Source organism: Hypanus sabinus, chromosome 8 (assembly GCF_030144855.1).
Source record: "Hypanus sabinus isolate sHypSab1 chromosome 8, sHypSab1.hap1, whole genome shotgun sequence".
NCBI classification, from domain to species: domain Eukaryota; kingdom Metazoa; phylum Chordata; class Chondrichthyes; order Myliobatiformes; family Dasyatidae; genus Hypanus; species Hypanus sabinus.
In genome coordinates this window covers 142558225-142584260 of record NC_082713.1, presented here as the reverse complement: position 1 = coordinate 142584260, position 26036 = coordinate 142558225, and the positions used below count along the sequence as shown (strand labels likewise).

The following is a 26036-nucleotide window of genomic DNA, read 5'->3' as shown; positions in this document are numbered from 1 at the left end:
GATAATAACAGACTGTTAACAATCTCCATAGTTACTTCTATCTAAGCTGTTTGACATGGGTCATCAGGATCTAAGGATTATTACTATTCAGTCCCAATAATATTCTCGATACGATGAAATCTTGATTATCCAGTGTCATCATCATTACAGTTCTATTTTCTTTTCAAAGATTGATCTTAACTGCTCATATTTCTTATCTTTTTTGTCGTATCTTGGTCAGTGGTTGCAGCTTTCATCTGATGGATTTAGCAGTAGATTTTGGTCCTTTAATAAAAAATCACTATGAATCAATTTTAAATCACTGATTTACTTTTTTTTAAATTTCAGGGTTACATGACATAGACCAACCTGATGTGACACTTGCCAATGAATGGTAAGGAGGTATTACTGAATACAAGTGGACTTTGGATTAGCTTACTATTATTCAGTAGTTTATTTGTAACTGGTGTCCATACTCTCAATGGAAAAATAATTTTTTAGTACTTTTATAATCTCAGGACATTTCAAACTGTTTTGATGTAGAAAGCACAGCAACCAGTTTGTATAACACACACAAAATGCTGGAGGAACTCAGCAGTCCATGCAGCATGTATGGAAAAATGTACAGTTGACATTTCAGGCCGAAACCCTTCGGCAGGACTGGAGAAAAAAAAAGCTGAGGAGTAGACTTACACACAGGTGACCTAGTAGAGTAGTAGCTTGCACAATGCTTTTACCAGTGACCCGTGTTCATTTCCCACCAGTGACTAAGGAATTTGTACATCTCTCCCATGACTGAGTGGGTGCTCCAGTTTCCTCCTACAGCACCAAGACTTACCAATTGGTGCCTTAATTGGTCATTGTAAATTGTCCTGTGATCAGGCTAGGGTTGCTGGGCAGAGTGGATCGAAGGGCCAGGTGGGCCTACTACACACTGTATCTCAATAAAATAAAATAAAAATAAAGCAATATGATAATGGAGAGAAATCAGTAAATCAGGTTTATTACTATTTCCCAGTCAAATCTCACTTATCAAGAAATTCAACTGGATACTTACCAGTAGAATTAATTCTGGTGGGACTGATCTTTCATTCACGTATGATGTGCAGATATTTGCAGCAGTCAGCATCCAGCACACCTTTTCAACACTGTTGATGTAAATTGGAGCCACAAAAGTAGTAGGTCTACAACATGCTGCATTTTGATTCCCATTTCTTATAAAGGAACATTTAATTAACAAGCTTCCAAAGGGCACCAATTTTCTCTAATCCTGGAAAACAGCGATTTACTCCTAAGCATCAAGAGTACACAGCTCTTTTCATCTGTTTGAGATGACTTAGAAGTGGTTTTGACAATGAGTGGCATTTGTCTATGCCATTGTGACAGCTGTCACCTGACTCAGCAGATGCTTCCTGGACAATACTACTGTGGGATATTTGAAGAGAAATGTATCTCACTTCCTGAGAAGAAGTGTTGTTCTGGCTCCAAAATACCTCCCAAAAGAGGAGGTAGAGAGCTCTTCCACACTCCTTACCACCATCTGCTTCAGTCAGACAGGTATAACAATAACCCAACCATCTACAACAGTGTTCTCATTAATCATCTCAATTGAAAACCCCTTCCTTCAGAGCAGTTCCACTACTAAGCTGAGTAAAAGATACCTCTTGGATGAATCAGCGTATGTTCCACAGAATGTGCTTTCCACATATAAATCAAACACTGTTTGGAAATTTGGGGAGGATAAATGTTAGAGGTAAATACCTGGTGGGTTTCTTTCAGTCTCTGTTTGAGAATGTAACTGGGATTCACTGGCCCCTCTGCCCATGAGAAGGAAAACCTTCTGTGAGTTTGAGTAGGGAAGATGAATGAGAATGTACGTGACTGGATGTCTGACTATGTGTATATGCATGCTTCATGTAGTAACAACAGTAATAAACATTGTTGTGAGTTTTTAACTTCCAAGAGATATATTGTCCAAGATTAGAATTTTCTATTATGTAATATCTAATATTATATATATCTAATAATATCAGCTATAGAAATACAGAAGCATGGAAAAGGTAGCAGAATTAGGTCATTTAGTCCTTTTTTTATTCAATATGATTGTGTTAATCATCCACTTTAGTACTCTGAACCTATCTCCTCCCCAGACTCTTTGATGCTTTTAGCATTATTAAATATATCTAGCAACTTTTACAATATATTTAACTACTTGGCCTCTGCTGTCTTCAATGGTAGAGAATTCCACAAGATGATGGGATTTCTCCTGATCTCAATTTTAAATGATATGATTGATTAATTAAAGATTGATATCCCGCAGACAATAATGTATGGAGGTATAGGACAATGATGATGATGGCATCCGTTAGTCTCACGAGACCATGGATCTGCGCCTGGAAAGTCTGTGTCCTCTCCAAGGTGCAGGCCTGGGCAAGGTTGTATGGAAGACCAGCAGTTGCCCATGCTGCAAATCTCCCCTCTCCATGCCACCGATGTTGTCCAAGGGAAGGGCAAGGGCCGATACAGCTTGGCAATAGTGATATTGCAGGAGTTGCCAGAGTGAGGTTGAAGGCAACGTTGGACTGCCTTATGGACTCCAGCTCTGGATTTGTCCTCAGGGTTTACTCCCGAAGCCTTTCCCTTGAGTGGGTATGGCCACAAGGCAGCAGAGGTTTGAAATCAGAGTTTTCCCTCTCTCAGGTGGACTGCCTTCCCAGGCTGACGAGCTTCATCTACCCGAATATCCCCAATATGTAATATTATTTGAACAACAGGTTGAATGACCTTGCAATAAGAAATCATTGAACTTCTGTTGTTTGTTATGCAAGTCTTGAATAAAATAGAATTTTAACAGAAAAGTTAGAATGCATGATCTCCGTCAGATAGCAATTCCCATTGAAATACATCATATTTGAATTGATATAGCAGTTACGTTACCGGATAAGCATCCAGAGTTGTGGACTGTTGATCCAGAAACAAGAGTTTGAATTCTGACATTGTAGCTGAGGAACTTCATTCAAATAACCAAATAAATCTGAAATGTAAAAATAAACACTACTCCCAGAAAATATAATCACAAAATTATTGGACTGTCATACAACCCATGAGGTTCACTGAAGTCCTTCAGGGAGAAAATGCTGCCATCCTTATGCAACCTGGCCTTTGTAATCAACATGCATAATTAATTGCCTCATTAATTCTGATGTAATTAGTGATGAACTGAAAACACTAGCATTGCCAGTACCTTCTACAGCAATTGAAGGATTAAATGAAACACTACTTCAGTGAATTGTGAACATCCGCAGGAGGAGTTTAATGTTAGTACTGACCATCACAACTTTTCGCTCGATAATTATCACCTACAGAAAAAATTACAAAGATTTTGCCTTCCTTTATACAACAGATGACATATGTAAAACATACGAGCAAGAAATAAGAAAACAACATTGAATACAGTGGCAGCATTATTTGGCATTGCTGTCTTAGTATTGCACTGGATTGTTGGGCTAAATCCTAGAGTCAAGCTTGAGCAAATGGTCATCTGATTGGGGGTGATAGGGATGGGATGGTGTGAGGCAGGAATACCCCTAAATTATGACTAATGTTGTTTAGTCCTGTTAGAAACCGTCCAGTTATTTAATCTAAACATATTGCTTCAGTATCTTTGTGAAGTGATAAATCCACTCTGATGCCATTTCTGAATATATTTAATATTCTAATAAACCTGAAACTTGAAAGACTTTAAAACTTATACATGTGAATAGAGAACTTTTATTTTTCTTCCTTTCTGCCAGGATTTATTGTGTAACTGACATTGACACAGACCATCGCAAGCTATCGCAAAAAGAGGCTGTAATTCGTTATCTTTCGGGTCTGGAACCAGATCTGGAATGTGAGCACAAAATAATCTGTATATTTCATGTATAAGACTCATTACTGTTGTTAACATTCAATGTCAAAAAAAAAGAGATCCTGCAGATACTGAGATCCAGATAGCACACGCAAAATATGGGAAGAACTCACCAGGTCAGGCAGCGTCTATGGAGAGGAATGAATAGTCTTCATGCTGCCTAACCTGCAAAATATCCAATATCACCTGCAGAAAGAATCTAAAGGCTCAGTGAAGCTTTGCCTTCATGTTATGTACTAAGTTGATATTCAATTGAACAAGAATCTAAGCTTTTAGAATTCTTAGGGGAGATTTCCACATCAAGTTCCTGTTTTAGCAGGGCAAAGTACAGGAGCTCACACTAGATTCTTGACATCCAGTTTCCCAGAACAGCAAAGAACAACAGTAGAGAAAGCTGGGCTCATTGTGCCGTAAAATAATACATCCCTCTTTGGGTAATGCTAGAATGATCTGTTTAGCGCCAATTCCATCAGTGCTCTTATTTGTGCAAACTGAATGCTAAGCAAAGTACTAGTGTACATAAATATGTTTTTATATCTTTGCAGCATACAGTACTTCAGATAATTTCTGTGTCATGTGAGCATTTATCCACCAAATATGCTATTTTGAATATACCTTTGTCTATATATGCCTGTATCCCTTGTATTTATCTTTAAATTTTATGTCACCTTGAAATGTTTACTTTTATGTGAAGGTGATGAGGAACTGGTCCAAGAGGTTCTCTTTGATGCTGTAATAACTGCTCCAGTTGAAGCATACTGGACAGCCATAGCCATGAATGTTTCAGAGTAAGTATAGTCATTACAAGAAAAATGTATTAAATAGAATAGATTTGTAAAACTTTCATTCATCAGAATTTAACAATTTACCAGGTTTATATGAAAAATGAAATTTAAAAGGGGTATCACTGGAATTCTTAAAGTTTTTTTGTTAATAAATTTATTAATTTAATCATAACTCCCCAGAAAAATTTTTTCTGATTTGTGAGGTTGCTGGATGTGAATATCTATTCTAGTATCAAAGTATTAAATTATTGGTGATTGCTGTCTTATAAATATTATTGTATTCCTGAAATGCCCATCTATAATTTGTTAATTCCCCTTTTATTATGGTACCAAATACTTACTGGCTTTTTTCTAAGTTTATTCATTAATTGTTATATACTGCTCTACTAATTTAATGATTTGTTATTTGCCAGATCTCGATTTGTTACTGCTGCAATTAATTATTTCCACTAATGCCATGTATGCTATTATTTTATTAATTGGCTACTTTGTTCACTGATCTATTGATTTCTTGATGCACTACAATACCTCTTCTGATTTTCTGGGAAACAAATGTAATACTGCTTGCTGGACACTACAATCCTTATTTTATTCTCAGCAACAGGCCAAGCCAACAATGGTAAACTCCATAATTTATTTAATTTAAGTAATTTCAGCAAATTCCTAAGGTAAGCACATGTTCGGTACAGCTTTGTGGGCCAAAGGGCTTGTATTGTGCTGTAGATTTTCTATGCTTCTGTGTTTCCAGGAAAAAGATTATCATCTGCATTGAGTTGGTAGAGAGGAAAGAGTTGTGGGAGAGGGAGGAGGGAACGCTGAGGCTGAGGTTACCTCCTGTTGCAGGGTTGAAGTATGTGTACGTAGATGATTAAGAACTAAGAAACTCTCCTATTGAGACATTGATGCTATTTTCAAAGTACCCTATTCCTGTAATAAGGACATACTTGATGTTGGTCCCTCACTCTTTTATCACCTGATGTCGGTTTTAATATGAATGAATAACTGGTAAGTGCTTGCATTATTATGGTCTTATTGACGGATAATAAAACTTTTGAGATTATTTCACTTATATAACTCCAATCATTTTTAGGATTGAAAAAATATATAAAAATAGAATTAGAAAAGTTGTAAATAAATAGCCATGTCACACCTCAATTTTCTAATTTCCCAATTATCACTCTTAAACTAATAAGACCATTAGACCATCAAACAAAGGAGCAGAATTAGGCCATTTGACCCATCAAGTTTGCTCCACCATTTCATCATGACTGATCCTTTTTCCCTCTCAGCCCCAGTCTCCTGCCTTCTACCCATATCCCTTCCTTCCAAAACCCCTGTCTTAAATATACGTACAGACTTGGTCTAATGACAAATCAGAGAAAATATTTTTTTCACATCTGAGATATAATTGTTTTTTATTCACATAATTAGCAAAATCACCAGGTATATTATTCTGATGCTATCTTCATGATGATACTCCATGCTGTTTCGTTACTATACCAACTGCACTTTTACTAGTTCTGCTCCTATATCTTATGTTATAATTATCTTGTATACAGAAATAATGAAGATGGCATTGAGATGGCTTTTCTGGGCACTCGTGCAGGCCTGATGCGAAGTAATCTTTTTATTGGAGATGAAAAGCTCTCAAACAAGTAGGTGTAAATAATTAAAATGTGCATTCTCACCTTCTCCTCGTGAAAATAAGAAAAATTGCAGAAACTTCCTGATACAATTGCATGATGTACAGAAAAAGGGAAAAGAAATCATTTTTGGAGGAAATTCAAGCTGTTCTAATAAGCATTAAAACAGTTAGCTGAATATTCTCAGCATCTGTTGATATTGCTGGCAAACTGATATGTGCTATTGAGTTGGTTTCAACTGAGAAAGTTTGTCCATATTTACTAGTTATAGCAAAAAAATGTATATTTTTTCATTTAGATTTTTATAGACATATGTAAAGGTACGAAATTGTCAACATTCACAGTAACCAATGGGGCTAACAATTAGCTGAAAATATTCCATTTGACAGGTTAGTAAACAGGGTAGCCTCATATGCATACAATTGGAAGAGGAAGTCAGTCAGATATCCCCTTCTTTCCAGAAAGCCTAATATCTGTAATTCTGTTACAAAGGATGCAATACTTATTGGGGTGAATTTTCTAAGCCTCATAATTGCCTGGCTTGTACTTCTCCTTACATGGTACGATTAGACACAACACTTAGATTTTAGCTGGCAATTTACCTGCAAATTTTCTCACTCTCCCATCATAACTGCAGATAAGAATTTTAATTGTGTGAGAAGTTTAAAAGAAACATCAGTTTGTTTGTTTAGTGAGCAAACACGAGGAAATCTGCAGATGCTGGAAATTCAAACAACAACACGCTCAAAATGCTGGTGGAACACAGCAGGCCTGCTGTGTTCCACCAGCGTTTTGAGTTTGTTTGTTTAATTAATTTAATATCTTGTTTCACTAAGTGACCAGTAATTTGTTATAACAAGGGATATCTTCCTTACATGGACAAATTTCTTCTTGTCATATTCTTTTCACTAAGTTGAGGGAGTCAATAATGAAGTCGACATTGAGTTTTAACTGATGTAATAAAAATGCTGAAGGTTCATTCCCACTACCTGTTGTGTGGCAGAGTATTGAGTTATAAACTGCCACAGCTACTTATGGGGTTTTGAATAGCCTTGTTTAATTAGGGGTTTTTCAATGGAGATCAGAGATGAACTGCTAAAAATCCTCTGGAAAGGTGATAGATTAGATAACATCTGATAAAATCTGCTTTCCTCAACCAAAAGCACCATTCAGCAACACACATAAAATGCTGGAGGAACTCAGCAGGTCAGGCAGCATCTAAAGAAAAGAGTAAATAGTTGACGGCTTGGGCCAAGACATCAGGACATCAGGACGAAGGGTCCTGATGAAGGGTCTTAGTCTGAAACACCTGCCCTGCTGAGTTTCTCCGGCTTTTGGGTGTGACTCTTGGATTTGCAGCATCTGCACTTTTTGTCATCTTTGCAGCATTCAGCAAATTTTATTTCTTTGATAGGCTCTACATGGGAGGATGCAATATTGGGCCTCCTTTTAGGGCAAGCAATTGAAGTGGCAGACAGGAAGCACTTTGGCTCCAATGACCATTATTCTATTAGTTCTAAGATATGATTGGAAAGTATAGGTTAGGTGCACAGGTCAGAATCCTTAACTGGAGCAGGGCTAATTTTGGTGGACAGGATCCAGCAGAAGTCGATCAGATAATCCTGTTTGAAAGAAAATGAATCAGTGACATATTTAAGACTGTGATATCAAGAATCCAGGCAAAGCATGTTCCTACTGAGGCGAAGGGTAAACCTGGCAAGTTTTGGTTACCTTGGCTGATGGGAGATACTGAGAATCAAGTCAAGAAAAAGAAGGAAACATACATTGGGTTTAGGAGGACAGGAATGAGTGAATCCCCTGATGACTATAAAAAGATTAAAAATACCCTCAACAGGGGAATTTATTTATTTATCAGAGATACAGCTTGGAAAAGGCCCTTCCAGCCCTTCAAACAGCAACCCCTGATTTAACCGTAACCGAATCACAGGACAATTTATAATGATCAATTATCCTACAAACCGGTATGTCTTCAGACTGTGGGAGGATACCAGAGTACCCTGGGTGGGCAAAGGAGGGTATGAGATATATTTGATAGGTAAATTTCAGGAAAATCCCAAGAACTTCTATAGCTTTATTAAAGAGCAAATCATAGTTGCTCAGGAGGTAAGGGAAACCAGTGTAGATGTTTGGGGGACTCTCATGCTACCAGATAATGATTCGTACAGTGCACTGAGGTAGATAAATCCCCGGGTCCTGACCAAGTATATCCTCGGACTTTGTGGGAGGCAAGAGAGGAAATTGTGTGGTCCTTGTTGCAATGTTTTGGTTTTCATTAGATATTCGTGAATTTCCCGATGATTAATGTTGCTCCTTTCTTTAAGAAGCGTAGTGAGGACAAGACAGAACTACAGGCCAGTCTACCTGATATCATTAGTGGGGAGGTTACTGGCGAGAGTTCTGAAGGAGAGGATCTGCTATATTTGTTTAGACATAGCTTGATTAAGAGGAGTCGGCATGGGAAATTATGTTGATGACTTTTTTAAAGATTTGAGAAGTAACCAAAGAGGTAGATGAGGGTTTGGTAGTGGATGTTATTTATTTGTTTATCAATGTTTTTGACAAAGTCCTATAAGATAGATTGGTCTGGAAGATTAGGTCCAATGGAATCCAGGGAAACCTTGACAGGAGAACTCAAACTTGGCTCAGTGGTAGGAAACAAAGGGTGATGGTTGAAAGCTGTTTAGGTTCTCCAGAATGGAGGCTAAAGATTAGCAGTGTGCCACTAGGGTTCCATGTTTGGATCTTTGTTACTTGTTATTTACATAAATGGTCTGGATGCAAATGCACAAATTTGCAGATGACATGAAATTAGGAGGTTTTGTTGATTATGTAGAAGGTTATCATAGATTACAGTTGATCAGTTATGGAAGTGGGTCAAGCAGTGGCAAATGGATTTCAATGCCGGTAAGTGTGAGATGATGCGCTTTGGAAAGTCAAACCAGCGTAAAACTTATACTGTGAATGGTGGGACACGAGGTAACGTAAGAGAGCAGAGGAACTTGGGATTACAAGTTTATAGCTCATTGAAAGCGGCATCACAGGTCGAGAGGATAGTGAAAAAGGCATTTAGTATGTTGGCCTTCGTCATTCAGGGCATTGAGTATAGGAGTTGGGACATTATGTGGCAGTTGTACACATCATCGGTGAGGCTGCACTTGGAGTACTGTGTACAGTTTTGGTCATCCTTTTATAGGAAAAACTGTGTCTAAACAGGAGAGAGTGCGGATTTACAAGGGCATTACCAGGACTGGAGGGCCTGTGTTAGATTGCGTTAGATTTATTCCTTGGAACATCGGAGAACGAGGGATGACCTTATAGAAATGTTTAAGATTAATAGAGGCATAGACATGATGGATGGTAATAGTCTTTTCCCCAGGCAAGGGGAACCCAAAACTAAGGACATAGATTTAGGGTGAGAAGGAGAAGATTTAAAAGGGATCAACTTTTTCACGCGGAGGTTGGTGAGCATATCAAACAAGCTTGTACAGGCAGGTACAATAGTATCATTTAAGAAGCACTTGGATAGATTCATGGAAAGGAGGGGCTCAGTGAAATATGGAGGAAATTGGGTCCAGCTGGCTGGGCACCATTGTCAGCATGGACTCGTTAACCCAAAGGACCTGCATCTGTGCCTTTATTGAACTTTTCACCCTAGCTTCTATTTACAGATTGTTAAGGGAAAGTCAAGATCTTAATACATCTTTATCCATGCACACAATCCTTATCATGCATCATGGTATGATATTGTGTTAACTCTCATGGATGTGACACTCAGAAATGCATTAGTTTCTATGAATTTTGACATATCTTGGTATGAAAATTCATTAGTCTTATCTCAAGATGGCCTTCGTTATCTCACTGCACAATGTGGCATCTCAGTATGAATAACATATCCTGTGTTCTATATGTTGCATTGCAGCAGAAGCTAAACAGTCCAGTTAACTAAATTGTGCCCTCACATATTAAACTCTAAAGACTGCAAATGCCAGCCTCTGGAGTAACAATCTGTTGAGAGACAATCTGCAGGTGCTGGAAATCCGAGCAACACACACAAAATGCTGGAGGAACGCAGCAGGCCAGGCAACATCTATGGGAAAGGGTACATTGATGTTTCGGGCTGAAACCCTTTGGCAGGAATGACATCTGTTGGGAGAATTCAGCAGGTTGAGCTGCATCTGTGGAAGGAAAGGTATCATTGCATCAGGACTAAGAGTGGAGAGGCCGGACAGCCAGTATAAAGAGCAAAAGTGGAGTGGTGAGACAGGAGTCTGAAGTGATTGGTGGAATAAGGAAGGGTATTAAGATTGAACCAGGTAGTGGAGGGGCGAGGGAAAGAATTGGAGTTAGGGAGTAGTAGCAGGTGAATGATAGATGAAAGCAGGCAAAGAGAGAGAAAAAATATGAAAGACAGTTGCAGTGGGTGGTGTATGAAAGATGCTGAACGGAGATACGCAGGAACACAAAGGGAAAGGGGATAGATTAGCAAGGTAGGTGATAATGGAGCCCATCAGGAGAGAGGAGAATGGTAAATGAAACCAGATAGGGGAAAAGGATGCAAAAACCTGTGGGTGAACTGAGTGTGTCGTGAGAGGATGGGACTGGGGAGAAGGGGTCAAACTCGGATGATGGGCTGGAAAGGGAGAGGGTGGTGGTTGAGGGAAAGGGGACAAAAATGGGAGGACCAAGGCAGATCAGAAGTAAGTGGGAATGGAGTAAGGGGGGAAAGGGTAAGGAACCTACTGGAGGAGAAGTCTACCCAAAATTGGAAAACTCTGTGTTCATGTCATTGAGTTGTTGACTATACAGACAAAATATGAGGTGCTGTTCCTCTATTTGGATTGAGCTTCAGGTTGGCAGTGGAGAAGGTTGAGGTTGGACAGGTTTGTGTAGAAATGGGAAGAATTGACACTCAGTGATTCAGGATCAGCTTCTTCCCCTCTACCATCCCATTCCTAAGTGGACATTGAACCCATGAACACTACCTCACTTTTTTCTTTTATATTATTTCTGTTTTGCACTATATGCATATGTATGTTTACTGTAACTGATTTACTTTACTTTCTATATTATCAAGTATTGGATTGTACTGCTGCTACTAAGTTAACAAATTTCACCTGCTGGTGATAATAAACCTGATTCTGATTCTGAAATGACATGCAGCTGGGAGCTTGGATAGTAATTGTGAATGCAGTATTTGTTTTCTGTGAAATGGACCCCAGGCTGCACTAGGTCCTGCCAATGTAGAGGAAGCTCTATCAGGAGCTCTGAATGCAATAGATGAGGTTGGAGGCAGTGCATGTGAATGTTGGCATTACCTGAAAGGGATGTTTAGGATTCAGGATTTAGTATTAAGAATAAATATTACAGCTCTTGTGATTATAGTGAAAGTTTCGGTAGAAAGATAAGAGGTTAGGGAGGGACAAGCAGACTAGAGAATCACAGAGGCAGTGACATCCATGGTAAGCAGAAAGGGTTAGGGAGGAGAAGACATGTCTGGAGATGGGATCTCTTCGTAGATGATGGAACCTCTAAAGCATCCTAGGATTGAACACATTTAAACTCTTCAATTTTTTTCTGGTTGCAATATAAATCTATAGGCTATTTACAAATAAAATGAAAGCAAAAACATCTAAGGTTAACCACCTCTTACGCTTATTTGTAAGAATAAGAGTTCTTACAAAATTATTTATACGAACACTCAAGTGATTTTTACAGAATTTTATTACTGCAATGACTCCACCTGCAGGGAAACTGGTGTAAGACCAGAAAAAAATTCAATACAAACATAAGTTAATTCTGATCCCCAGAATTCAATAAGTATGATGGTTCAGCTTCAACAGAGTTGCAAAACAAATGCATTAACAAATATTTTTCAATTATAAATGTGCAATGAATCTTGTTTCATAAAACCTGGAAGTTTTGTCCCACTATCCTTTCCTCCCATCGGTGTAAGAATGTACACACAGGCACATGGCTGACAGACATTCAGTAAGGCAAACTAAGGCATACTGAGACAAATTTCATGAAGTATTAATATTCTGCTAATCTGGTTCAATTATATCTTCTATTTCTAGGTATTATCCTCCTAAAGAAAAACACTGCTTACCACATATGATGAGATTTTGTACTTCTTTGTGTTACTTTTCATATCCAGTATTTTTCCAGAGTTGAGTTCTCTGATTATTTTGGGGGAAATAGAGTACTTTAGCTTTCTTGATGCAGATTTTTTTTATCTAACTGGGAATTAGATTTACCCAATTACTATATAAGATACCTCAGGCTAAGGTTAATTTCCAAGGATAAGGGTTAAATGTCATTCTTGCTATAGATATCTGGATTCCACAGAAACAAGAACTACTATCAATATTGTAGCCTTACCATTATTTAAAGGTCAGTAACTCATGGTGTCTTACAGATGCAAATAAGATTTTAATTACCATTTGTAGCAACAGTGTATAGTGCTGAGCCTGCTTCAGACAGCAACATGATTCAGAGAGTTTACCTGGCAAATCTAATTTCTCATCATCTTGTTATTAGTGCTTTCTTATGGGTCACTGGAAGCACAAAAACACTTCCATGTTTGCAAAGAAACACTGCATCCTCTTTGCTCTGGTCTTCCCTCCTCTGATATTCCACTTGCTTCTCTGTGTGAAGATTCTGAAGGGATTCAGTCTATACCTGCATGTCAATATAAAATCATCTTTGCTGCCTGAATGCTCTTTGATCATTTGTTTCATTTTACAGAAAGTTCCTTACAACTCGAGACAGATCTAGTATTTTCACCATGGATCATTTCCCTCTCTGGTACCGACGAGCCGCTGAGCATCCAGCTGGACATTTTGTTTACTACATAGCCTTTGAGGCAGACATGGGTTAGTACTTATGAAAACATCTTTTCTTAAATGCTGCACTTATTCCCCAAAAAAGCCGTACCTCTTCTCTTGTACCTGTCTTCCCTTCTCTTCCTTTGACTGGGATTGCTTTATGACCTTCATATAGTTTATGTCCATTATCATCTCATTGCCCATTTTTAAATGCAATTGTCAGTATGTGTGCAGGTTGCTAGATTTGTGAATGTGCCTGTTTGCATATATACTTATGTATGTATACCCGTGTAGATCTGTTGCTGAATCAGCCTGATGTCTTTAACTAATCATGGGAGATCTCAAATACATCTCAATAACTTCAGAGAGAGAGTAAGACAAGGGAAAATGTAGCTTAAATGTAAGATGCAGCACAGCCAAAGGAAACAGTGTAGTCTTCATGCTATGAAAAGCTCAAAGAATCAGCAGAGAAACTTCATAAGAATGTTCCCAGATCTAAAAGATGATTTCACTTCTGAATGATTGAACCGGTTGCAAGAGATTTCACCTACAGCAGAATCTAAAACCTGGAGATGTAAATATTAATGAATAATAAATTCAATGGAGAAATGAGAAAATACTTATTTATATTTATAGAGATAGAAATATGTTAGAAATCACTGGTTGATGAAAAGGGTTGAGTGCTTTCAAATGAAATGTGTCTTAATAAATATGGGAAAAGAGAATAGAAAGATCAGGTGAAATGGGGTCATTGGAACACCAACAGTGACTTGTTGAGGTGAATGTCCTCCTTGTGTTTGTATATTTACTGTTTGTTTAATCTTTTTCATTTTTAATTTAATTCCACTCAGGAAAGAAAAATAGAAAGAAAATGGTGACAACCAGTACCAAGGTGACAGTTACTGTGAACAAGAAGACAGCTATTGCAGCAGGTAGGAAGCCTGTATTTGCATTATATTTGATTCTGCTGTTTGAAACTTTCTTACCTCTTCTCTGTGAATTAGAAATTTGTTTCTCTGTAACTTACTCTGTACAGAATCAATGTTTACTCAACTACATTTCTCACGATAAGGTATATCCTTTTATGGAATGCTATAGAGAAATTCTGCTTATTAATATAATGATTATGAAAACAGCACTGCTTGGAGCACATTTCAAACATATACTGTACATTATTTCACACATTTGTTCGTTTGAGTAGAAGTGTATTAATAAAACCCTTATTAATATGGCAATATGATATAAAATAAGCAACACACACAAAATGCTGGTGGAACGCAGCAGGCCAGGCAGCATCTATAGGAAGAAGTACAGTTGATGTTTCGGGTCGAGACCCTTCATCAGGACTAATGGAAAAAAGAGATAGTAAGAGATTTGAAAGTGGGAGGGGGAGGGGAGACCCAAAATGATAGCAGAAGACAGGAGGGGGAGGGATGAATCTAAGAGCTGGGAAGTTGATTGGCAAAAGGGATACAAGGCTGGAGAAGGGGGAGTATCACAGGATGGAAGGCCTTGGAAGAAAGAAAGAGGGAGGTGAGCACCAGAGGAAGATGGAGAACAGGCAAGGAGTTATTGTTTCCCAGCTCTTAGCTTCATCCCTCTCCCTCCTGTCATCTCCTATCATTTTGGGTCTCCCCCTCCCCTCCCACTCTTAAATCTCTTTTTTCCGTTAGTCCTGATGAAGGGTCTTGACCCGAAATGTCGACTGTACTTCTTCCTATAGATGCTGCCTGGCCTGCTGCATTCCACCAGCATTTTGTGTGTGTTACTTGAATTTTCAGCGTCTGCATATTTTCTCATGTTGCGTGATATAATATTTATTTAGTGATACAATGCAGAACAGGCGCTTCCAGCCCATCAAGCAGCATCAGACAGCAACTCACCAATTTAATCCTTGTCTAATCATAGGATAATTTACAATGACCAGTACTGAATGTTTCTGGCATAAGTTGGGCTTCTCTGGATGTAGTGTCACTTGAATCATGTAGCATTTTACTTCAATTTTTATGAACCAATCTGGATTCAACTGGGAAAACAAGGAGTTTTAAAGTATTGAATTAACCAATTAGTTATGGTTATTGTGTACTTTAATCAGTTGGCCTACAGATCTTCTCAGCCTATATGATTAGTGCTTAAATGAAAAGTTAACCAGATTTTCTAAAGTATTCCTTCTTTCCTGCTTTCCAAGCTATATAATTAGCATCCAGAAAAAATAGCAAAATAAATACCCAAAATGAACTTCATTGACATCTTCAAGAACATCACAGAGGAAATGGAATTTTACAATCTAGAAGTCAAGTTTAAATTGTGTATTATCAAGATAAGAGTAGTTAAAATGCCCATAAGTTCTCAGAATAGCATCAAAAGAGTGATCTTAATAGCCTATTTAATTCCTAAGGAAAAGAGCAAAACAATATGCATAGCAGCTGGTGTTATTGAAACTGGAAGCTGTGAAGGAACAATACAAGCAAAGACTGAACACCACAGATTTATCAGATGAACAAGAGAACAAAAAAAATCAACACAAGACTGTGAAACAGTGCCAAAACAGCATAGAGAGAGACAATATCAACAAACATTTGAACTGGCTCAGAAGGACTCTAAAGCAGCGGGTCTGGAGCATGCTATTGATCTTGCCTATAATTTGTTTTTTTAAAAGTACCTTTTCCCCAAATAGCAGAAACTTTAATATGGGGGGAATAGTAATATTTACAATTAGTCTCAAGGTACTGTTTTCTGACAGAAGGTGGAAGAAAAAGATTTCATTGCTTGAAGCTTGAATCATTAGCATGGTAAAGGTGCCATCAGAAGTTCTATCAGGCAGTATCTAACTCACCAATTATTAGAATCAGAATGAGGCATGTTGTTGTGAAAATTTTTTAACATAGCAGCAGCAGTTCAATGCAATACATAATACAGAGAAAGAAAAAAATAAATAATAATAATAAATATATCAATTACACTATACATATATTGAATAAATTTAAAAACATGCAAAAAAACAGAAATAATATATATTAAAAAGTGAGATAGTGTTCAAGGGTTCAATGTCCATTTAGAAATCCCTCTGCAGCTTCTTCCAGTCCTGTGCAATAGTCCCCCTATACCAGACAGTAATGCTCATTGTTATTTGGGTTTCTCTCAGGTGCCAGACTTTATTATAGTTTGGTCCATATTTTTAAGAAGAGCTAAATTCCAGAGATAAGGCGAGAGTAATTGCACTTGATGTCATGCCAGTATTTGACATGCATGGCATTGAGAAGCACTGGTAAAGTGGAAGTCAATGGGCATTAAGTGGAAAACGCACCAATCATTGGAGCCTCACATCACATGAAAGAATTTAGTTGTGATTGTGTAGGTACCAATACCAGGACATTGTTACCGGACTTTTTCTGTCAAGCAGAAGAGTAGATGATTTCATAATGTTCATTTCCACCTGCAATTCCTAAGCTAATAAAGCAGTTGATGCCTCCACACAGCAAGACCTAGATGTATCCAGGCATAGGCTGATAGGCATGTAAATTCCGCAACACAAAAATGCCGGGTAGTGGCCATTTCCATCAAGGCAAAGTCTAACCACCTACTCATGGCATTCATTTGAGTTACTACAATTAAAATTTTGGGACAACCATTTGGCATAAACTCAAATGGACTGATCACATCAAAGCTATCACAAGCAATGCGGAACGGAGTCTGAATAACCTGCGGTGAGTGACTTTCCTCCTGAATGAGTGCAGTTCCAACAACACTTAAGAAACACAACATCATCCAGAACATAGCAACTCAATTTATCAGAATCCCACTCATCTTTACTCCTCCCTCTTCCTGCACTGTACTCCATCAACAAAACACATTGCAGATATTGACCTATCTCACTCCAGAAAAACTCTCAAACTCATGACTCTACCCACAACAGGCACATGGGGGCATTGCCATCTAAATGTTCTTACAATATCCCATGCCAGTAAAATAAATAAAATGATACATTAATGTAAAATTAAAATAAATGATGATATTAGTTACATGTAATATATAGTTATAAGCTGTTAACATTTCGGGAAACTGCTTTAATTAATCTCAATGACTGCCTTGCCTTATGAATATGAAAAAGAAATGTAACAACATTGAAACTGAAGAGAATGGTAGAACAAAGGGATCTGGAAATACAGATCCATAGTTCCTTGTCAGTGGTAGATAGGGTCATATAGAGAGCATTCATCACATTGGCTTTCTTAAACCTAAATACTGAGTAGAGGAGTTGGGATGTTATGATGAAGTTGTACAAGACGTTGGTGAAGTCTAGTTTGAAGTATTGTGTGCATTCTGGTCTCCTACCTACAGAAAGATAGCAATAGGATTGAAAGTGTAGAAAATTTACAAGAATTTTTCTTGGACGTCAGGACTTGATTTATAGATAAAGGCTGAACAGGTTAGGACTTTATTCTCTGGAGCGTAGGAGAATGAGAGACAATTTGACAGAGGTATATAAAAATTATGAGCAGTATAGATAGGGTAAATACAAGCATGATTTTTTTTCCAATGATGGTGGGTGAGACTAAAACTAGAGGTCATAGGTTAAGGGTGAAAGGTGAAATGTTTAAGGGGAACATGAGGGTAAACTTCTTCAGTCAGAGAGTGGTGAGAGTGTGCAAAGGGTAGATGTGGATTCAATTTCAACATATAAGAGAAATTTGGATAAGTACATGTTTGGGAGTGGTATGGAGGACTATGGTCCAGGTGCAGGTCAATGGGCTAGGCAGAATGATAGTTTGGCATTAACTAGATAGGTTGAAGAATCTGATCCCATGTTATAGTGTAGTGTTCTATGACTCTAGGAACAAGATCTCTTCTTGACATTTCGCAATAGGCTTTGAACATTCACAATTAAACACATTTTTGTTGTCCTACTAAAGGAACATATAAACATCCAAGTGCTGGTACTGTCAATGTACGATTGTGGTCTTGAAGTAGAAATAGTTTCAATAATTTTTGCTCTGTGCGGGCACTTGAATGCACAACATAAGAATCCAAACAAACAATTGATATATTTCTCCTTTTGTTTGCTTAGAGTTTGAATGAGTCTAAGGTTACCTTAGTGCTGATTTTGTATAATGTCCTCATTTAATTCTTTTGGACTGAAATTTGCAAACAAACGCTTGAGGTTCTACATGGAACCATTAACTTCTGAATGGTGACAGTCTGAAGCTTGCACGCACATATTGTCAAACACTGAAGTCTCAGACTTATTGACAGACTCGGGACAATAATGTTAATCAAACCTTAATAGATCATTCATAAATCTGTTGCATATGAGAAATTTGCAAGGCTGATATAGATCCTGTAATTCTAGTTGCAAATGGAACTGTTTTACCTTTTGCTTTATATCATCTGAAGGTTTTGGCTTATGCTGGGATTTAGTTTGTGGATGGTTTTCCACCTCCAGCATCGCAATAAACTAAACGTTCTTCACCTCCAAACCTAAGAAATAAGCATCTTATCATTATGGTTATCAGTCCACCAATTGCTTTGGATCAGTGGAGTAGGCCACATTCGGGGATTCATCAACCAATATGAACAAATATTTCACAGTCAATCTGTGCAAACAAGTGTGTGTTCACAAAGACGTATTGCTCTTCCCAGTACCAGGATATTCATAGTTTGCTGATGGCTAGATCTGTGGTGTTAGGGACTGGCAACCAAAAGACCTACAAGAAGTTCAAGTATGACCTCCAGCAAAGAGGCAATTTTAGATGAAGCTGGAGACACAAATGGATGCTTGACTCCTGTAACAGGGCTTTCATGCCATCACTTCCTTCAAGCCAATAACAAGTAGTATAAATAGCTATTAAATCACTCACTGGTGAACATAATGTCTCCTATGGCTGCTTTGAGAGGGAGAATAATGACACACCTGCACAAGTTCCCATAGCACCTGATGACCCTATGATCTCAGTCTCGGAGGCTGATGTCAGAACATCCTTCAGAAGGGTGAAGCTCAGAAGGTGATCCTTGCAAGGAGACAGGCCCTGCTGGTGTAACTGGTCATGTGCCAAAGCCTGTACTGACCAACTGTCTGGAGGGTTCAGGGACATCTTAAATCTCCTGCTTCTATAGTGTGTGGTTTCAAGATGGCATCAATCATACCACATGTGGTTTGGAAAGTCATAACACATATGTCAAGCTGTTATTCATTGACTACTGTTAACTGTTCAATATACCATCATTACCTCAAAACTTTCCATCAAGCTTCAAGAGCGTGGCCTCTGTACCTCATTCTGCAATTAGGTCCTTGTCTTCCTCACTGGGAGACTACAATCAATATGGATTGGAAACCTCATATCCTCTTCACTGACCATTGACATAGGTGCACCTCTGGGCAGTGTATTAGCTCCCTGCTCTGCTTTCTCTTTAATATGACTACCTGGATAAGTACAGTTCCAGTGCCTTCTACAAATTTGTTGATGGCATTACTATTATTGAAAGAATTATGAATGGTGATGAGGAGTAATGATCAGGAGTGACATGATCAGCTGGTTGAATGTTGTTATAACAACAACCTTGCATTCAACGTTAGCAAAACCAAGGAATTGAATGCAGACTTTAGAAAGGGGAAGTCAGATCAACCCACACTAGTCCTCATTGAAAAGTCTGCTGTGGAAAAGGTGAGCACCTTCAAGTTGCTGGGTATCAGCATCTCAGAAAATCTGAGCTAGGCCTAGCACGTAGATCAAGAGGATAAGTAGGGGAAAGGTAGGACCACTAAGTATAAAGAAGAGGTCCTAAATGAGTACCTGCATCAATATTTACCAAGGAGAAAGATGTGGAAAATAGTGAGATTAGTGTGAAGCATGCTAGGACATTTTGAGTTTAAGGAAGAGGTTAAGTTTCTTGAAGAGCATTAAACTGGATAGGTTCCCATGGCCTTTTACCTCTAGATATACCCCAGGTTATTGAGAGAGTCTAGAAATGAGATTGCCATGATCAAGGTGTTTGTGTCCTCCCTACCTACAGGCGATGTCCCAGACAACTGATGCATACCTAATGTTAAAGCCAGTCAGTATGGACTGGGCCGTCACGTCTACTAACTTGATTGGGCTTTTCAAAGAGTGATGAAGGTAACTTGTGAAAGTGGAGCTGAGAATGTAGTCTTTGGTAAGGTTTTTTTAGTATGGATTTTAGTAAGGTCTTTGACTAGATTCCAATTGGTAGGCTCCTCCAGAAGACTGAAATGCATGTGATCCATGCTGACCTACCCAGTTGAATTCAGAATTGGCTTGCCCGTAGGCATCAGATGGTATTGGTCAATAGCGTTTATTCTGGTTTATTCTGGCTGGAGGTCCGTGACTAAGTTCTGAAGGAATCTTTTCCGGGAACCTTGCTGTTGATGATATACACTGTGTAAACAGATGAAAGTGTGGATGGGTAAGTTAGTAAGTTTACAGATGATACAAAGATTGGTTACATTATGGATAGTGCAGATTTTTTACATGGAGAGTGGTAGGTGCCCAAAATGCATTGCTAGGCCTGGTTGTGGAGGCAAATTTGACAGAGCTATTGTGGTGAACTACATTTACCTGGCAGGACACGCCCCCCCCCCCACTGCTAACTGCTCCTGTGGCTCCTCCCACAGACCCCTGTATAAAGGCGATTGGAGGCACTGCTCCTCCCTCAGTCTCCAGGATGTTGTGTGATGGTCTCTTGCTGCTGACGCTGCTGACTATGCTTTCTTCCAGCTAATAAAAGCCTATCTCGACTCACGTCTCTGAGAGTTATTGATGGTGCATCAGCTATTTAAAGGGCTCCTGGATAGGCACGTGAATGTGCAGAGAATGGAGGGATATGGACTTGTGTAGACAGAATGGACTAGTTCAAGTAGTTTGGCACAACTTCATGGGGCAAAGAGCCTGTTCCTGTATGGTACTATTCTACTATTTGTTCTTTGTTCTACTTCTTTCTCAGTTCTGATGAAGAGGGGTGGACTTAAAACATTAACTGTTTCCCTTTCTAAAGATGCTGCCTGACCTACTGAGTGCATCCAACATTTTTGTTTTCATTTCATATTTCCAGGATCTGCAGCTTATTTTTACTTTCCTCTTATGGATTTAGATTGTATGACAGTGGATTGAAATGATTGTTATGCAACAATGCAGTTGGCATGCATACTTTTTTAGTAAGTTCTCTATTATAATTATGAATAACATTTGGTGCACACAAGTTGATGGATTGAGAAAATTGAATTAATGAGAGAGAAAAAAACACAATATGGGAATAAATATCCTTACAGAGGAAGCTAAAAAGAGTTTTTTAGCAAAGCTTCAAGGTGAAAGGAGCAAAGAAGTGACAGGGAAAAAGCACATAATATAGAGTATCCTTTTAGTTCTCAAGCAACTGCCAGAACCTATATGATGACTGTTGAACTGGAGGTGTTGCTGTCAGGGATTATTGGGAGGACAATTATATTTTCTTGTGCTCTGCCATAAATCAACATTGCAGTACACTTCTGATGAGAATAATCTAGCTCTCAAACTGTAACTGACAGTTATTGTCATTGGTATAATTTTAACTTGTGAGCAGTCTTGGGAAGATAGAGAGTGAAGTTTGGAAGTAGATTGGTGGATATTGTATGTACTTAAAGTGATGCTATGTCAGGAATCTAAAAATTCTGTTTTTGGCAAGCTCACCAAAACTCAGTATTTAATATAACTTAATATAAATATATTTATATTAATTAATCTTAATTTAATACAGCAAAACAGAAGAATGGGAAAGGTGAAAATTGACAAGCTAATCTATAAATAAGTAATGTATCTCTACAGATGTTTCCTTGATTGGTCTGTGAAAGATCGAGGGCTGAGGCTTGCGCACATTGGAGCTTAGACCAAAAGTCGTAGGAGCAAAAAAGCTCTTTGATTCTGCTCCAACATTCCATCATGGCTGAATTATTATCCCTCTCAACCCATTCTCCTGCCTTCCTCCTGTAACCTTTGATACCCAGACTAATCAAGAGCCTATCAACCTCCACTTTAAATATATTTAATGACTTAGCTTCTCCAGGCATCTGTAGCAATGAATTTAGCAGATTCACCACCATATAGCTAAAGAAATTCCTCCTCATCTCTGTTCTAAATGGATGTCCCTCCATTCTGAGGCTGCACCCTCTGGTCCTAGACTCCCCCAACTATAGGAAACATCCTCTCCACGTCCATTCTTTCTAGGCCCTTCAATATTCATTTCAATGAGATCCCTCCTCATTCTCCTAAACTCCAGTGAGTACGGGTCCAGAGCCATCAAACACTCCTCATACGTTAACCTTTCATTCTTGAGATCATTTTCATGAACTTCCTCTGGACTTTCTCCAATGCCAGCACATCTTTTCTTAGATAAAGAGCCCAAAGCATCTCACAATGCTCCAAGTCCAGTCTGACCAATGCCTTACAAGGTCTCAGCATTACTTCCTTGCTCTTATATTCCAGTCCTCTCAAAATGAATACTAACATTGCATTTGCCTTTCTTACCACTGTCTCAACCTGCAAGTTATCCTTTAGGAAATCTTGCACAAAGACTCCTACGTCCCTTTGCAGCTCTGATTTTTAAAATTTTTCCTTCTATCAAAGTTCATGACCATACACTTCCCTACACTATATTCCATCCACCACTTTTTTGCCCATTCTCCCAGTCTGTCTAAGTCCTTCTGCAGACTCCTTAATGCTACCTGCACCTCCACCTATCTTTGTGTCATCCACAAACTTGGCCACAAAGCTATCAATTTCATCATCCAATTCATTGACATATAATCTGAAAAGAAGCAGTCCCAGTACCAAACCCTGTGGAACTTCACTAGTCACTAGCAGCCAACCAGGAAAGATCCCCTTTATTCACACTCTTTCCTCCAGCCAATCAGCCAATCTTCTATCCATGTTAGTATCTTTCCTGTAGTACCTTGTTAAGCAGCCTCATATGTGGCATTTTGTCAAAGGCTTTCTGAAAATCCAAGTATACAACATCCACTGACTCTCCTTGTTTATACTGCCCGTTATTTCCTCAAGAATTCCAACAGATTTGTCAGGCAAGATTTCCCCTTAAGAAAACCATGACTTTATCCTTTGCTGTTGGGCTATTGATTAACATTGCATTCGTGGAATATAATCCAATTTTCTATCGCTTTGTACCTTGTGTTTTATCACTAAACGTGAGACTGGGTAATGAGTTGATCCAGCACTTACATCCAGGGAGTTTAGGCAAAAGGCTTAACAGGTCTTTAATTTTGGGAAAGAAAATAAGACAAGAAAATGGGTCGGGGATCAGTGGAAGAATATACTGTATATTGGAAAGTTATTATTAAAAGATAGAGATATAAGGAACAAGAGATAAGAGGATGGAGAGAGATAATTGGAGAGAAAGAAAATGTACTACAGACTGAAAAATGGAGTAACAAAAGATCTGTTGAGAAATTCGGCAGGTCAAGCAGAATCCGGACTGGATGAGAGAGAGGGAGACTGCAGAGGGAAGGAATGGAGCTTCTGGATATTCTGAAATATGCTTATGGGTCCTGGGAGATAGATTATATATATATATCTGGATTCATCTGAATTTGATTGAAAGGTACACACTTAGCACTCGGGCTTACACAACACTGGTTAACAGAGCAAATGACATGGAACAGAACAGTTGGAAACCGGTTCCATTTTTAAGTTGCATGTTTACCTGGATCTGGGTTTAATCTGGCAATGACTTTTGCAATCTGTTCAATTCACTCTAAATCAGGAGCAGATTCTGTGTGAACAGCTCCCAAAGTCAATCCAGATCCATACCCAACAATCTCTTCTTTCGATAAGAGATCTTTGAGCATTGCTTGCATGTTGCTGGATCTGTGTGATTCACAGGTCTGTCTCCATCATATGAGAAATTTAAAATTCTCTTCTGTATGCCAACAGTACATCTGTGCAGTAATTGGGCAAAACCCTGTTCAAACAGGTGCCTATCATTGTTGCCAATTGGTTTTGCCAGAGCCTGCTAATGTGGGTGATGACATCCGAACAGATGTATAGAATCATGCTAGAGATGAAATGACTTGCTTCGAAGTGGATATCTCCAAACAACTATTTAACAAGTGGCTAGTCAGCCATTTACTCATGTAAGTAGTTGTCTAAGTTCTATTATCTAATCTCCCTTTGAAATAATGAACCACCAAAACATTAACCCTCTGACTATTGTGAGTACTGGCATTCAGGCAGAGAATGCCTTTTGTGCAGTCAAAGAATCTGCCAGGACTTTTCCTCTTCTTCCAGCATTTCAGGATAACTCTATTGTGTTGGAGATAATGAAACTGAAATACAGGCTTAGCACACCTTAACCAAAGTGCTTAGGGCTGGAAGTGTTTCAGATTTTGGATTTTTTTTCAGATTAAGGAATATTTGCTTCTTTGTAATCATAAAAAAAATTCAAGTGTTGCCTTTTTTATATATAAAATATGTTTTGACAATAATGCTCTATACTTCTTAGATTATTTTATATAAAAATGGAATAGCCATATAGACATTAGAAACTGAACAGGATAAGAGTGAAGTGACAGAAGAATACATGGGCTTTCTTTTAAATATGTTATTTTTTTAAATCAGTTGTTGAATTTTGAAAGGACACCAAACTTGTTTAGCATAAAAGGTAAATGGGAGGGAGGCTGCTGTTCGTGAGATGAAGAAGTGATGATGGTAAGTTAGTGATATTAGGTGAGGAATGTTGCAAGGATAAGGATTGAGGTGGGGTCAGAGGGGATGGAAAAAAGAGACATAGTGAGAAGATAGTGTACAAATAAATGATTAGGGGTGATAGAACAACCTCAAGTGATTTTCTTCCTATACATATGATGCCATAGAGAACAATCATGTTATAATTTTATAATGTTCTTAACTAATTCCCTACATTTAATAGTAAATTGGGGCTACTGATACGACCTGGTATGGGGAGGGCGTTACTACACAGGATCAAAGTAAGCTGCAGAGAGTTGTAAAATTAGTCAGCTCCATTATGGACACTAGCTTCCATAGTATCCAGGACATCTTCAAGGAGCAGTGCCTCAGAAAGGCAGCATCCACCATTAAGGACCCCGCCATACAGAATATGCCCTCTTCTCATTGCTACCATCAGGAAGGAGATACAGAGCCTGACTCAACATGCTTTGGCTAGGAACATCAGAGGAATCAGCAAGGACCCCACTCTGATTATAATAATAATAATAATGAAGGAAATGATTGACTGAACATCTTCCATGCAATTAATAATCTGCTAGAAGTCACAATATAGCTTTAAGCATAAAGAAATTCTTGACAAGCCATTTTGTAAAGCTACTTACAGTACATGTCAAATGGTTCAAAATAAGAGGCCTGAAAAAATATTTTCAGTGTGTGAGACCTTATAAATAAATTGTCATGGTTATTTTAATGATATTTAATTTTTTTCTGAATTACTCCAAATCTCAGATTTGTCTTATCTTTGCGATTCCAGGTGAAGAGATTGTGGGGGAGGGATTGCTTCACCTATGTCCCAGTAGCTGGTTCCAAGAGTTGCTTGATATCGTCTAGCCATATTTCCTTCACCCACTCTATATTTACTGCAGGGAGCTGGAGCAGTCTCAGCTCCTTAATCAGCACAGCTCAGATCAAAAGCTTAATTGAGCTGACACATGGCTCAGCCTTTCTCCACGTCAGTGCCTTAAAGCCAATACAGCTGCATCAACAGAAAAATAGCTACATTAATAATTGCTTTCCCTTTTCTCTCATAATTTATGCACACTCCCACAAATATGAGCAGTTCTCATTGATAATGTTGATTGTGAATTACCAAATCTAATCTGAAACAATTCATTCATTTGAAATCA

At 38.4% G+C, this 26036-nt stretch overlaps 1 protein-coding gene across 1 annotated transcript in view; it reads left to right on the top strand.

The window, feature by feature from the left end:
- LOC132397679 (voltage-dependent calcium channel subunit alpha-2/delta-4-like) overlaps positions 1 to 26036 on the top strand; it is a 341368-nt gene that overhangs the window by 129562 nt on the left and 185770 nt on the right. Inside the window, exons 20-25 of the mRNA XM_059976447.1 lie at positions 328 to 373; positions 3774 to 3871; positions 4584 to 4677; positions 6234 to 6329; positions 13083 to 13210; positions 14014 to 14094. Coding sequence (XP_059832430.1) covers positions 328 to 373; positions 3774 to 3871; positions 4584 to 4677; positions 6234 to 6329; positions 13083 to 13210; positions 14014 to 14094 — 543 coding nt within the window. The remainder of the gene's footprint in view (positions 1 to 327; positions 374 to 3773; positions 3872 to 4583; positions 4678 to 6233; positions 6330 to 13082; positions 13211 to 14013; positions 14095 to 26036) is intronic.